The 15,955-nt window shown below is 37.9% G+C and overlaps 1 protein-coding gene across 2 annotated transcripts in view; it reads right to left on the bottom strand.

The window, feature by feature from the left end:
- Positions 1 to 878: 878 nt before the first annotated feature.
- LOC127633543 (serine protease HTRA1B-like) overlaps positions 879 to 15,955 on the bottom strand; it is a 63,425-nt gene continuing 48,348 nt past the window's right edge. Inside the window, exons 4-9 of one of the 2 annotated variants that reach the window (XM_052112716.1) lie at positions 8,437 to 8,631; positions 8,261 to 8,293; positions 8,027 to 8,141; positions 7,842 to 7,899; positions 7,367 to 7,462; positions 879 to 4,714 (exon numbers count right to left, since the gene is read on the bottom strand). In XM_052112716.1, coding sequence (XP_051968676.1) covers positions 4,546 to 4,714; positions 7,367 to 7,462; positions 7,842 to 7,899; positions 8,027 to 8,141; positions 8,261 to 8,293; positions 8,437 to 8,631 — 666 coding nt within the window. In that variant the 3' untranslated portion in view covers positions 879 to 4,545. Of the gene's footprint in view, positions 4,715 to 6,626; positions 6,664 to 7,366; positions 7,463 to 7,841; positions 7,900 to 8,026; positions 8,142 to 8,260; positions 8,294 to 8,436; positions 8,632 to 15,955 lie in introns of those variants that run through there. The other variant, XM_052112717.1, reaches the window with a different exon arrangement.

Below are 15,955 nucleotides of genomic sequence, written 5' to 3'. Positions count from 1 at the left end.
GCATGCAATTAAATGCGTTATTTTTTGTGTAATTAATCGCACGTTATTAACGCGTTAACTTGACAGCCCTAAATATAATACATTTTCTTTAAAAAATATATTAACAGCCCTAATTAGTATAGTAATTATATGTATATAACATTATAATATTGTACTACTAAATATGAATTTAATTTTATATGAGGTTTGTGATTTTTAAACGCTGTTACTAGTGTTTCAGTTTGAATAGCTTGAAACCTAAATGTAATTCTGTTCTATCAATAAAATAAATAATGTCAGAGTGTGTGACAGGGTTATTTCACCGTGTTTATCTCTCAGTCAGGGCCGGTTCTAGACATTTGGAGACCCTAGGCAAAATGTATGTTGGAGGACCCCCGCCATGCCCTCCTCCCCTCCACCTTTCAGAATTCACGAGTTCACACTTACATCAAATTAAATAGAGTAAAGATTATGCGTATTTGGCATGCTGTCCAGGGGAGGGCTCCAGGCTCTGAATTTTGGCCAGATTTACACAGCATTACATTGGATTGCATTGTATTTTGGATTGTGTTGTTTACATCCAATAAGAGATTATTAAAAATCAAAGTGAGGAGATGGGGGCGGTGGAGGGATGCTGATAAACTGTCAATGAACAGAGGTAAGTCTGCAGTATATATATACCTCTTATCTCCTTGATTATCTGAATGTGCTCCTCCCGAACTTTGTTAATAAAACATCATTTAATAAAAAAGACTTGAAAACAAATATGATTCCTAACCATTTTATTTATACAAAACCTGTTATCAGTATTTTTATATTTTTACTTAAATGTGCATATTAATGTAACTTTAATTAAGGTAAACAAAAAAAAATCATCTGAAAAGTCATCTTTTTTTTTTTTTTTAGCAGTCAGGACGTTTTTGCAGTAATTTGTTCAGTAATTTATTTATGGTAACACACTAACCCACTATTTGGGATAATGAACAGTTTTGTTTTTGATAGACTAAATATAGTCATATTAGGTATGCATTGTAGAGAAATACCTTATGATACACAAATCAGCTGCTAGTGGAAGTGAAAAGACAAGTTAATTTCGTCAACTGTAATTGTGTGCTTATTCATACGCTTAAGATTGCATACTTATTTTCAATAAATATTGCAACATAAATTCGTTTTCCAATTTATGATTGGAAAACGAAAAAAATGAAGTCTATTATGGTCTATAGTCTATTATGATAGACTAGAGCAGTTAATGTAGGCTAAACATCTGCGTTTTAGAAGATATACAGACTGTTTTAAAACATAATAAACAATGCTTTAGTATAGTGCGTTTGCTCTTTGACTGACAAACTTGACTTTTTCTGTAGTATTTTGCGAGTCAGCTCCTGACTAGGGCTGGAAATCGATTCTAAAAGAATCGATTCCTTGATTTAGAGGCGTTAGGAATCAAGATTATATTCCACAGGTTGTAATCGATTCCATCGAGGAGAATCGACTCCTTTGTAAGATTCAGTTCAACAGTTAATCATGAATTCGCCTCTATCTCTCCAACAGTGACTGGAAGTCCGATTCATTTCCGCGAATCAGACTCTTTCGGACGGTTCATTTAGAACGTATTTCTTTTTCTAACAAAAGTCTGCATTGTAGCTACATACGCTCGGATTCAAAGTGTCAGAAGCGAATTCAGTCCATCAACGGTGCTCGCGCTCTTTTGAACTGGAAATAACCGTCAAATGATCCATCTCAAAATGACGCTGATCGTTAGAATCAGTTTATTTTTTACAATACATTACAATCACTCAAAAATAGATGATACCTGAATCACGAGCTGCACTTTCTTTGCGTGCCTGCTTAGCCTTACGCTTAGCAGCACCTGAAGGATGAGTTCGTTGGATTTTATTCATCTACAATCTCTTCATTCATAAATTCAGAGGTTGGGAGTGACTCGCATGTAAACGGTGATATTAATTTGTTTAACTACAGGTGAATGACAATTGTTATATCCAATGGACAAACAGCATAGTATTTTGCTGCTCTTGATTGGTGGATAAGCTTGTGTATATTTTGGAGGCCCCGCCTCCAAGGCCGAGGCCCTAGGCAACTACCTAGTTCGCCTATAGGTAGCGCCGGCCCTGCTCTCAGTGGCTGTTTTGCACCAAATGTTAGTTTAGTTATTCTATAACCTTATAATTCCCATAACATTCAGAATAATGCTTCATTGTTTTTCTTGTACAAAAACTTTGGGAACAGCGATTTGTTTACTTAAATACATTATACAATAATTACATGGTGTAATACAAATAAAATCATTCATAACCTGTTGTGTGCCATACACATTTTGAGTATTATGTAACAGTCACCCTGAACATATTCGGTAGTACTAATCATGACAGTCTGAGAAAGAGAACAAGTGACTTGTCATAGTGACTGACACACAGACAGAATCTGGTCATTTAAAGGGTATGTTTTTATGTCATCTGCTCCCTTGTGTCGACCCCAGATCCACTGAGAGTCTTCCAAGATCAACTGCAGCTCTGATCGAGAGGAAATGAAGTCAAACCCGACCGGATATGTCTGAGTTCCTCTGACTGAAGTAGTTCTGTTAGGCAGACGGGGAAAAACATTCCCCAACTAATGAACTCGCATGCAATGAATGAGTGAGATTTGTGTGTCTTATATCCACTCTGGGGAAACTGAGAGCATTTAAGGATTGTTTTTCTCCCTGTAGGCCTACAGTATACTAAGTCAGAGTAGAGGGCAAGTTTAATGTGACAGAAACATGATGTTTCTTGCCTTATAAGGGCCCAAAGCAAACTAGGGTTGAGAGATACCTTCACAGCACAGCATAGAGAAATCATTTTAAGCGAGGTTTGAGGTCATCTGAGATCGACAGGACATAAATTCCCGGCAGCACTGATCTTTGATGTGATTTTGCATAATATCTCTTAAAGAGAAATTATTCTCAAATTGAGTGACATAAACTGCTTGTTGAACAAGCACCATTTAAGCACAAAGAACAACTTTCTTGGTATATCTATCACAGATAAAACAAGCCGCCGACTCGCGGTTCACCGCCAATCTTTTAAAACCAGCGTTTTGAGGACTCAATGTTTGTGAAGTCACACACTGAAACGGATTTAAAACATTAACCTTCTTTAATTCTGTCACTGAAATTGCCGTCGGACACACACAAAGATTATGGATCTTCATTATATGATTGGCTGCAATTTCCCAGTGAAATGTCCAGCAGGGGGCGCCAAAAATGAGTGAAATGATGTCGTAATTAGACAAGGATTTAGCGTGAATGTTAGATGGGGGTTTTAATGAGTAAAACATACCTCCCTAACCTAAAACTTTAACCTAAACCTAACCAATAGTGATCTAATATCAAATGAGAGGTGACAGACACCTAAATCTAACTGAAAGTGTCCAAACAAAAAAAAGATAAATGTAAAGCACTCTTTCTGAAGCAACTGTGTCATCTTGTGTCACTTCTATGACAGTTTTGTCTCACGTGTCAGCTTGCTTGACTGGTTTCGAACCACGTACTTCTGAGTCCAACACTCTCAGGTGAGCTTCCGCAGACAATAATCATACTGGAATAAGTGTGTAAATGTAGGCGAGTCTGTAATACAAGCTGGGCTGGACTGGGAAGAGAAATCGGCATCTGGCCCAAAAGTTGTTAGGGGGGGTTGATCCAAAAGGGGGCGGGGGTGTTCTAGACTGGTAATCTGGCAAACCAGGCATTTTCCCGGTGGGCCGTGCAACATGCCGAATGGCCGATATGCAGTAAAGGACAACAAACCGCCGCTCAACAACTTTTGGACCAGATGCCAGGTAAAAACCTGGGCTGATTTCTCTTCCCAGTCCAGCCCTGGTGGGGGATCCTTTTCTGCATATCACGGTGCCGTTTTTTGGTCTGTTCTGCATAACATGGTGGCTCATTTTGCTTATCGCTGGCCATTCGGCACATTTCCTGACCGACCCACTGGCCCATTCGGTTCTCCTGATGACCGCCCCTGATCGGCCCCAAAGTGCGTCGGCCCACCGGGAAAATGCCCAGTATGCCAGATTACCAGTCCAGCCCTGAATACAAGTGTTTTGTTTGGTCGTTGTACTCGTGATTTGTGTGGAAGTGAAGAAAACACACAGTTGTTGTAGTGACTCTACTGTACATTACACCAGGAAACTGCAGCAAAGCAAACAACGTCGCATGTAAAACTCAGTATACAAAACAATTATAGTAACACTTATTTAATGAGAGTAGGTTGCTATATTTCATGATCCCTTGATGAGAAAAATATCCCACATATTGGTGAGTCAATTCACGTGCTGGCACTAACATTGTAATGCTCATATCTACGTATTTACAAAAGGCTCATTCAAATATTGTGCAATACACATGAATGGATAAATGAAAAAGGAAACATGTAAATAAGGAAGGATTTCCTGTTGCGTTTCAGGTTCAATGAAAGAATTCACTTCATATTCTAGTCTAAGTGTGCGACACACACTCGGTTAAAGTCTGAGAACCAGCTCATGGGTGAGCATGAGGGTGAAGAGAGGTCAAGGGTCAATCTCTTCAGGTTTGATGGTGAGAATGATGTCTTCATTGCCGCGTCGCACCACTGTTCTCAAACTCTCGTCTCTCTTGATGGCTGTGCTGACGTCACTGGCTGATGTGATCCTCTGACTGTTAATGCTGATTATGACATCACTCTGCTTCAAACCGCCACTAGAAACAAGAGAAGAGGCAGTTAAAACTGTTCTAATGTTTCACTGAATCCACGTGACTGCAGGACCCGATTAGATATCTTGCGGCACGGGATTGAGCTTCAGAGTTGAAGGTGGGAGCAGACATCAGTTGTGTGCGGGAGCGGGCAGACAGAGAATAGTTGGAGAAATCTGATCTCTATTCATTCATTCCCAGAGGAACTCATATTTTTTGCTCTATAATGGGAAAATAATGTAGAGCATAGACGATCAGTTGATAATATATGCCAATGCTTTTTGATTTCTGGACTATATGCTGAATACATAACAGTACAAACAACAGAAAAAGGTTTGTGATGGGACGTGTTCCGCACTCTATCAAGAGCATCATCAAGACACTTCTTAGCATATCCCCTTTAGATTAAGAAGGGGTTACCATGAAGCGTATCTGCACTGTACAATCTGATTTAGAGTATGAAGTTGTTAAAATGTACAAGCAATTTTGTTTAAGGGGATTCAAAATGAAACTTTCTTATTTATATCAATTGGAAATAATGTATATTTGATCCTAAAATATAATGTTTTATTTATGGATACAAGCAATGTTTCTCTGAATGTATATAGCTGTGTGTTGTGACGTTTGAAGCGGTTACTCTGCATGTTTACAGTAACGGCTTGTACTATAAATGATTGCAGGTGTGTGCTCATGGGTATTTAGCACTGATGAAGGGGTAAACCCAAAAACATTTGGCTGCTGCACTTGGCTCTTTGTGCACATTTATTTACTCCGCTGGGGACTCGTATAAATAAATCGATGTGAGGTTTGGCCCATTTTTGAGTGCAGATTCATCATTCCTTCCCTTTGCATATGTTTGGGTATAACACCTGGATAACTGGATTATATCTTTATATTCTTGGACTGGTGTTTGGTGCAACATTGTTTGCCACATATTTTATAATAATAAACAAAAAATATGACACACACAGCACGTGCATCAAATGATTTCATATTTAGAGCAGGCTATGCAGATAGTCACAGTTGCTTTAAAAGAACGTCAGAACAAAGCGGGACGCACTGTGACAAAGCATGTGACACTACAAAATGATAAATTGAGTGCTAAGAGATCGACCTCACGCAAGTCATGGGCTTCATGTCATGTGTCATCTGATAATTAACAATAACAGAAAAATAAACATTCTTTATGTCGAATTCAGCGGAAACGTTCTGGATAGAAACTTGTGGGTGTGGGATGGAAAAAACAGTCCTACGCAGTCTAATAACTCTAATTCACTTCACAAGAGTAATATTTCTCAGGAAATGTGCCAAGTGTGTCCCTGTGACTTACTACTGATATCTGAATTTAGTCACAATTGAATTCGACCTAAATGATGCTTTAATTGGAATGAAATGTCATACTTCTCAAAAGAGTATTTGAAAATCAGACAAAAAGAAAAAGGTGCAAGACTGTGTTCTTAATGTCGTTAACCTCGTGCGACCCCGCATCCACATGTGTGGATGTTGTATTTTAGAAACTATTTACTCTAGCATTGTATTTCTATATTTATTTTTGGTTGTTTATTTGGTGCTACTAGTTACAAATCAAAAAGGGAAATGGAAAATGCACACAGCAGTCACACTCGACTCGTTAAAACACACATGGCACCGTTTCCTGAGAATGGACTAGTTTGAGATTGAAATAAGGTTGGATTTAACTAATGGTACACTCATTCATCTAATCTAATGTTCTATATTATCTTCATTGCCAACCATAACTATAACATAACTATTGTGGAGGGAGAAAATCACCTACACTACAGTATTCAACTCGTTTAAACTTTAAGCCCCTAAATGCTCTAACCACAATGACAGGAAATGGTCACTTATGTACAGTTCACACCATCTCATGAATGCAAAAATTCAGTGATATCCTCACCCAATTCAATGACTACCACCTCTGAGTCACTGTTCACCTACACACAATGAAATCAGTTAAACAAACGTTTGTCTATGGAAAACACACACACACACACACACACACACATGTTGGTCTACCTATCATTATGAGGACTTTCCATAGACATAATGACTTTTATACTGTACAAACTATAGATTGTATCCTCTAAACCTAACACAACCCCTAAACCTAACCCTCACAGAAAACCTTCTGCATTTTTACATTTTCAATAAAACATTGTTTAGTATGATTTTTAAGCGATTTGAATTATGGGGACACTAGAAATGTCCTCATAAATCACATTTATAGCATAATAACCTTGTGATTACCAGTTTGTAACTTACAAAATTGTCCTGGTAAATCACAAAAACACGCACACACTCACACACACACACACACACACACACACTCACACACACACTCACACACACACACACACACACACACACACACACACTGCATTATGGAGAGAAATAGAGCAACTTTCCATGCAAAAGATGGGCTGCTGCCTCAGTGTGATTATGAGAGTATGTGGGGTACAAACTGTGCACAGAAATTACAGTTTCTTAAAACCCTGAACAATGCCAAAACTGTTCCCCGGTCATTTCAATTGCATTCATTCAGATTGTATACTAAAGAAATATGACGTCATGCCAGACTTTTGCAGCTTCCAAGCAGTAACTAGTGACTACATGTCCAGACTTTAAAGGGCTACTCACACTTCAGCCGGTGTTTTTGGGATAACTTCAATGACATATGCACCCGAGGTGATGTCTGGAAAGTCGCTCTGTCTGTCCTTCAGCTCCTTAGCAAGTCTAAAAGAGACACGGTCATAGTTGGTACCAGGGGAGTTTAGGGTTAGGCATGGGAGGCAACAGTGGAGAAAACAATCCAAACAAGAATAACAGCAAAATAAATGTACTGTATTTTGAGAGGTGTGGGTGAGAAACAGATCAATATTTAAGTCCTCTTTTACTATAAATTCTCCTCCCTGCCCAGTAGGTGGCGATATGCACAAATAATGTGAATCGCCAAAAACAAAAGAAGAGGAATGTGAAAGTGAAAGTGGAGATTTAGTGTAAAAAGGATTGAAATATTGATCTGTATATATATATATATATATATATATATATATATATATATATATATATATATATAATCCATGAACACAAACGTGCTGTATTAGTGACTTACGTTGGAGTTAGCGTCATCATTCTCACACCAATATACTTCTTTTTTGTGGCTGTTTTTCCTAAAGACAAACCAGAAAGATTTATTTAGTGATGCCTTAAATCTGAATCATCCTACAAATGAATAATCTGAATCATATTAAACAAAGTTCAAAGTTCATGTTTTTAATGCATCATCTCGTTTCTGACCTTTAGCTTGTCTGTCGTGAGACTCCAACAGGAATTGTCGGATCTTGTCAGATGGAATAGCGAAAGAAATCCCTGCTGTCACCTTCAGCGTGTTGATTCCGATCACTTCACCGTCCTACGACACAAACGCACCAACACACACACTGATCATGATGAATACACACGTGTGTTAACAGTCACATCGGACTCATTACACTATCATGCAAGAATCAAGAAAATAAAATGTGATCTTACCAGGTTCACCAAGGGCCCTCCTGAATTCCCATACTGAAACACAGAAAGAGTTTGGGTTATGAGATGTGTGTGTGTGATTTTGAAGCTCTCATTAATCCACTGTATTAACTTCAATTGTTCTTAATATTCATTAACTGAGCAGTATGATGAAGTGGTTTAGAAGAGTTTGTGCTCACATTGATGATGGCATCAGTCTGGATATAGTCCATGTCGGAGTTACGCAGGCCCAGTTCTTTGCCTCCTCGCTGGGTGGTGCTGACGATGCCTGTGGTCACAGTGTTCTGGAGAGAGAATGGACTACCGATGGCCACCACAAACTCACCTGGTCTCAGATCAGCAGACCGGCCCAACAACAACACCGGAAGTTTCATCTGAAAAATAAAAGACAGAGAAGCCACATGTCACACACATGTACTAACACTCGAAATGCAGTTTGAATCTCTCACCACATTTTGTCTAAATTAGCCATGTTGATTCTAACCACTCTGATAAAATGACTCGTTCTCTACTTCCTCCACATTGTGATGTCATTTACCGCCTACTTTATTCTCACTTCTGTAGCCCCACCCAGCAGCGGTGAGCAGAGCAGGTCAGTCAAGAGTAGAGAGCCAATCAGAACAGTGGGCATTTACTGTCAATTCTTAAAGGAGAAGCAGCACCAAAACAGAGTGTTTCTGACAGAGGTCAGAATGAGGGAGAAAACGGATCATGTTTTACAAATATATAAGAATGTTTTTTGCACAACAATTTACTAGTATTATAAGTGATCATCAAGGAACATACAGTATTAAAGTACAGAAACAAAAGGCATGTCATGACCCCTTTAAGTGTTCATTTTCTTCCAAAAACTCTTCAGAAGAATCTCAGAGATGAAGTTACACTCAGGCCCTGCTTTACTATGATTTCAAATAACAAGTATTTAATATAATTTTCTTGTGCAGTCTAGCAAATTATGTGTGTGCATCATGGGCATATTGTGGGTGATTTATTAAGAAAAATTGCATGTCAAATATTTTGACTTCATGTCAAGTATCGTAATTCTCAAAGTCTCTGTTTTGCCACAATGACCCAATGACACAAGGGTCTGATGCAAAGCACGAATCACATTAATACCTGCCTTTAATTTGTATACATTTGCTCTCACACCTTTTTCCTGATAAACAGTTTTTATTGATTCACACAATTGACACAGAAAAGCAAAACATATATTCACAGAATCAACATTTAACCCCCATTATTCCCTTTCCCTCTCCCAATTCACAACCCTACCCTGACCCCCAACATATATTCCTGTGGTCACACTTATATTAACCTGTTAACCTTTGCCAGTGCGCCAGCGCACTGAAGAGTTTTTTTCCCCCACTAGTTTCATGTTTATGAATAGATTTAACGTGAAAGAACATCATTAATCTTGGCAAACTATATATAATTTTAAAGGTGTAAGCCTCAAGCATCGATGATAGAGCTCTGTTTTTCGATGAAAAGCTTATAACGAATGTATTTCTTGCATTTATGTAAGCAGTACAGATCAAAACACACGTAATCAAAAACAGAGTACATACCAGTAGTGTCGTAATAACGAGCCACACACGCATCCACTGCTAAAAGTTCCAGATTGGATGGAAAGGTGAGAGTCCACTGAATAACATCCCATAGAGCATTTTTAGTCCAAAGAAACAATAACGTTGTAACATCGATGGTTGTTCCTTTGTTTACATCGAGTTTCTTCAGGGTGAAGTATCATACTTGTCGGTTATGCAATAAAATTATGCATAAAAACAGACTCCGGTAGCCGAACGTTATATGTGTGTGTTGCTTAGAGTGTAATGAACAAATTAAGACCGCACACACACACACAAATACAAAGATAGGCAATATATAGGTCAAAATATCCAAACACTGCGGTCAGTTTTTTTGACGTCATGATATGCTGATCCTATTATTTTGTCTTTACAACGAAAGCCAATGAAAGAATTGAAATTATATGACTGATAGAAAATGTAGCCAAGCAGTGCACGATTCCAACGATAACCGGGTAGATTAAATTCCTCGCGAACAAGATGTTTTTTTATTTATTTGAATCAGCCACTCTCTATTGAGGACCTAACCTGCGACGTAGGCTGTGACCACACCCCCTTCATTTGACAACAAACAAGCCATAGTAAAAAGACGGAAAACATCTGTTTTCGCGTCTTACTTACTGGACAGATTATCTCATCAAATGGATCGTCAAAAGAAGTTTTTTTTCTGCTGAAGATGTTTTATTTAAGATCACTCGAAGCAGCGATGACGAAATTGAGGAGAGTGAAGACAGCGCCGAGGGTGATATGCTTGAGGATGGAAAAGATGGTCCAATTTTACATCGGTGAGTTGCTATGTAACATGCACACATTATACGTGTGTGTGTGTGTGTGTGTGTGTGTGTGAGAGAGAGAGATAGAGAGAGAGATAGAGAGAGAGAGAGAGTGTGAGTGTGAGTGTGAGTGTGAGTGTGAGTGTGAGTGTGAGTGTGTGTGTGTGTGTGTGTGTGTGTGTGTGTGTGTGTTTTCCCATTTGATTTATGAGGTAAATGCATTGTGGTCTGAAAAGATAATGCTACTTTATATGTATTTATTTATTTATCTATTTATATTTGTATTTATTGGATAATTGTACAGTTGTTTAGTTGTTTCTGTCATTTTGTCCTAGCACACACACACTATATATCTATATAATGTATGTGTGCTAGGAAAAAAAACAGAAACAACTAAACACCTGTACAATTGTCCTATACAGTATAAATATAAATAGACTTGACATTTTTTCTGTATTTTTTCCTAGCACACACACACTATATATATATATATATATATATATATAGTGTGTTTGTGCTAGGAAAAATTACAGAAATAACTAAACAACTTTACAATTGTCCAATATATACAAATAGAAATAAATAGAAATAAAGTAGCATCATCTTTTCAGACCACAGTGCATTTACCTGTGAAACAAATGGCCTGTCTGATGGCTGGCCATCAGTGTGATTGTTGGTTCTATGTCTGACCATCCATACGAATGCTGTCTGTATCACTGGCCATGCTGTCTAAACGACTGCCCATCAGTTTGATTGTTGATTGAATGGCCAGCCACATAAAAACTATACAGAATTATTTACTTGACATGCGGTGCTAATTATCTTTCTATTCTTTCCCATGCAACAGCCATCAAGTTGAATCTTCAGATGAAGAGTGGCATCCAAGCACCAGCCAACCAGTAGAAAAGAGATGCAAGCTCTCAAATTCTTCAAGATCTGCACTTGCTGTTTTAGACCTGAATCGACCAGTAAAAGGGAGAGGCAAAAGAGCAGCAGAAAAACCAAGTCCATACCCGCTGTGTCCCCAAGCACCCCTAAAGAAAAGTGGAACTGTTCAACTGACGAGGACGTTTGGCATGACCAGCACTGACTAAACAGGACTTAGCATTTTGCCAGAGACAACAGCATTTTTGATTTTTTTTCTTTGCCTTTTCTGTTGCAAAGAAATTCAGTTATTTTTATACATTTATTTTTTTAAATATTTCATAATATTTTACTTATATTTTTATTGTTCTGTTGTGCAAATAAATCACTTATATAAAGTCTTATGGTTGTGTGGATTATTTTATAATTGAAAAAGCATGGAACAGTGTATATGATGACTAAAATAGCTTGCAGTACCCTTCATAACATTTGGTCATTAGGTTGCTTTTTGAGGTATCCAAGGAGGCTTCTTGGTACCTGGACATAGTCTTGGAAAAAATATTGCAGAAATCTCATTTTTCATAATATCTTCCTCAAATGTGAAATATAAACTGATGAGACTTGTGGCTTTCAATCAATTACTTAACTGGATTCCTCCAGGTTTGTTTTCATTTATTTTTTCATAAAATAATGAAATGTTACTTGCAGTACAAATTATCTTCAAGACACTTTAAATTCTATAAATTTTTGTCTGTGTAAGTTTTTTCAACTTTTACATTTGGGTAATAAACTCCAAAGTGTCTTCTTTTTAAATATGTCTAAATTGTGCATGTAGAGCAAATTGTTCAGTAACTACAATTATTTTAGTTTGGGGTTGTCATTTCTGGGGATGTGCCTCGGGCAGGGGAGGGAGAAAGGGAACTGACATAGTCTTGGAAAAAAGCTTGCAGGAACCCCATTTTTCATTATATCTTCCTCAAATTTGAAATATAAACTGATGAGACTTGTGGCTTTCAATTATTTACCTAATTGGATTCCTCCAGGTCTATTTTTATATATTTATACATGAAATAATAAAACATTTTTTGAAGTTCACATTATTTATGAGGCACTTCAACTTTTATAATTTTTTATTTGTTTGAGCATTATCAACTCTGATTGATTGTTAGTAGAGTGCCAAGTGTCTTCTTTCCAAAGAGACCTTAATTGTGCCTGTGGTATACTGTTCTCAGGAGCTGTATTTATTTTAATTCAGGTATGTCATTTTCAGCTGTGAGCCCCTGAGTGGGGGTGCAGGTTAACAGGTTAAATAATTAATAATCACACACATTTAAAACTACACTCCTATCTCCACTGCCCCTCCCCAAAAGCACTCCAAAAAGGCCAAATATCTGCCCCATTTTTTATTAAATAAATAAATCTGCCTAGCATTCTACATGACATTTCCTTGAATGCCCCTACCCTGCCCATCTCCGTGCCCCACTTTTGAAATGAAGGAGCTCCAGCCAACTTCTATCCCCTAAGAACAATCTGTCTGTTGATCATAACACTGACCAGGACCCAATCCTTTTATGTGTTTATCTGCTATATTAATGATTCTGGGGCAAAATAAAATTTGAGTGTCCAATACATCACACATAAAACTCTACACCCTCAACCAAAAATATTGGATCTTAATACACCACCAAAAAACATGGTTTGTGTCCCCATATTCTGATTGCCATCGCCCGCAGGTGGGTGTGTCTTTAAGACCAAGCCTATATAATCTAGAGGGTGTCCAACAGAATCAATGTAAAATCATAAATTGCATCCCTTGATGTAGACTTGACGTTTTTAGAATCCTAGTCCACACTCACTCCTCCAATACCAAGTTTACATTTTTCTCCCATACACTGATGCCTCATGACTTTTACCAAAAGCAGTAATCACCACTCCCAGAGTATCTGCCACTCTAAAAAATATATAGTCCTTACAAGATGGGTTCAAAATTCTACAAATACTCTACCAGTCAAAATATTTGAAACACTTAACTGAAATGTTTTTCATGATCTTAAAAATCTTTTGATCTGAAGATGTATGATTAAATGTTTGAAATTAGTTTTGTAGACAAAAATATAATTGTGCCACCGTATTAATTCATTTCATTATAAAACTAAAATGTAATAATAAAAAAAAGTTTTTGAAATGGATGACTTGGACCAAATAATTAAGAAAAGCAATCAATAAGTGCCCAACACAGATGGGAACTCCTTCAATACTGTTTAAAAGCATCTCAGGGTGAAGATGATCAAATATAACACAGTTTTGATTTATTTTGGACATAATTCCCATAGTTCCATTTATATTATTCCATAGTTTTGATGACTTTACTATTATTCTAAAAAAAATTATAAAGAATGAGTGTTTCAAAACTTTTGACCGGTAGTATATCTGTAAGACCAAAATTTGTGCACATCCTGTGAAGCATCAATGTTGCTCTAGGAGGTTTACACACTTTTGCTTCACTATGATCAAGGACTGAGTCCATCAAAAGATTAAAGTCTCCTCCCAATATTATATCATGAGGGGTGCCAGCGGCTTGCAACATCCCTTCAAGATCTATAAAAAAGCCCTGATCATCAAATCAGCCTTTGTCCCTGAATTTATGTTAAAACAATAATGACTCTTCCTAATTTATCTTTAATCTGTTTGAGACATTTGAATTGTAGATGTTTATTTATCAGTGTAATGACTCCCCTGCTCTTACTTGAGCCAGCACTAAAGAAAACATGCCCACACCATTTCTTCCCAATTTTTTCAGCTTCCTGCGGGGAAAGATGCTTTTCTTGAAGAAACACTATATCATATTTCTTACGTTTAAGAAGAGAAAAAAACCTTCCTTCTTATTATGGAGTGCCCCAACCCATTCACATTCCACGTGGAGAGAGACAATACACTCATATTAACATTTGACATATTAGAAAAATTTGTGCATCAAAAATAAAAGTATAAAGACCAAATTCCAAAATTAGTGTAACAATCAAACCCCAAACTTCCCTCTGAACCAAACAAACAGAAAAAAGAAAAATGTGTGCATCAACCCTGCATCCATCCCTCTAAACTCAAACAGTCCATGTACACTTATGAGAGCCCTCGTGACAACTTTGCCGTCAGATTGCTCAAGTCTGGTGTTTCTATACAAATTTTGTGAGACAGAATTTTACAAAAGAAGACAATCTATAAACACAAAGAATGTGTAGATTCATCCACATAACTGTCCCGAAGGTGTGTTCCTCCACAAAAAAAGCTCCAGCCTCTAGCGGAACCAGCAAAAAAAAAAAAAAAAGCCATTCATTTTCCTTGGGCAGTAAAATGATTGTTCAGTGAGCCGGCTCATTTGACTGCTACATAAGTGCAACAAATGACCCAGTCACTCCAATATACTGCAAGAAATACTCCACAAAACAAACTCCTGCCAATAGTATATAGCAACAGCCATAAGCACAGAGAATGTGCAGATTCATCCACAACACTGTCCTGAAGGAGTGCCACTACACAAAACGACTCCAGCCGCTAGGAGGCACCAGCACAGTTTCCTCGGATGATGAAGTGATTGTTCAGTGAGTCGGTGCACTTGGCTTCAACATCCATTTGTACGTACTGATTCCATTGACTTTGAAGGACATTGCTTGCAGGAGACATGTAAATATTTTGCGCATCCTTAGCATCTATTATCAATTTGGTCGTGAACATCAGTGCAAAAGCGACCTTCCGTCGACATTCAGTTTCTTGCATTCATTGAATCAATCATGTTTCTCTCTTATTTGCAAAGACTGTGAACAAGAAAATGCTGTGGTTCTTCCAAGAAAGCCTTTCTTTACTCCTCGCCTGACGTAACACCCGATCTTTATTTGGTGATCTGTGAGCTCACCGGATTCCCAGTTTATGGCCTGTTATGTTGAGCAGAGTCTGAAAGAGCCTGTCCAGAAATTTCCCATATCCTGACCCTCTTTGTCCTCAGGAATTCCAAAAATGTGGATGTTATTCCACCGGTTATGATTCTCCATGTCCTCCAACTTCTCCCAGACCCGCTCCCAAATATCAGCAAATTCCCTCTCCGATGACTCCAGATAATCGATCCGTTTCTCGACATTATGAATGCAATTCTTGGCAAATTTCCCGCACTTCTCTGGCCAAATCAGCTTCCTGGCTTGCGGCCTGCTAATCAGGGGCGTCAGCTTGAGCACGTAAGTGTCTTTAAGTGTCTCCAGAGCCCAAGGATTAAGGATTATCCTCCTAGAACAGTTATGGAACACAGTGTATATAAAAAAAAACTAGCAAAGTGCACAGGGCTCACCATTCACACATCTGATCCTCGCACGGCGTCACATGACTCTGCAGTTACCATTTCTGAAATGACTAATCTATTGGCATTGTCACTTATTTTGCATATTGGAGGTGTGCTTTAAAGTAAAATTATAAAATGACAGCACAAATGA

This window comes from Xyrauchen texanus, chromosome 40 (assembly GCF_025860055.1).
Source record: "Xyrauchen texanus isolate HMW12.3.18 chromosome 40, RBS_HiC_50CHRs, whole genome shotgun sequence".
NCBI classification, from domain to species: Eukaryota; Metazoa; Chordata; class Actinopteri; order Cypriniformes; family Catostomidae; genus Xyrauchen; species Xyrauchen texanus.
This window is presented reverse-complemented; position numbering and strand designations above follow the sequence as displayed.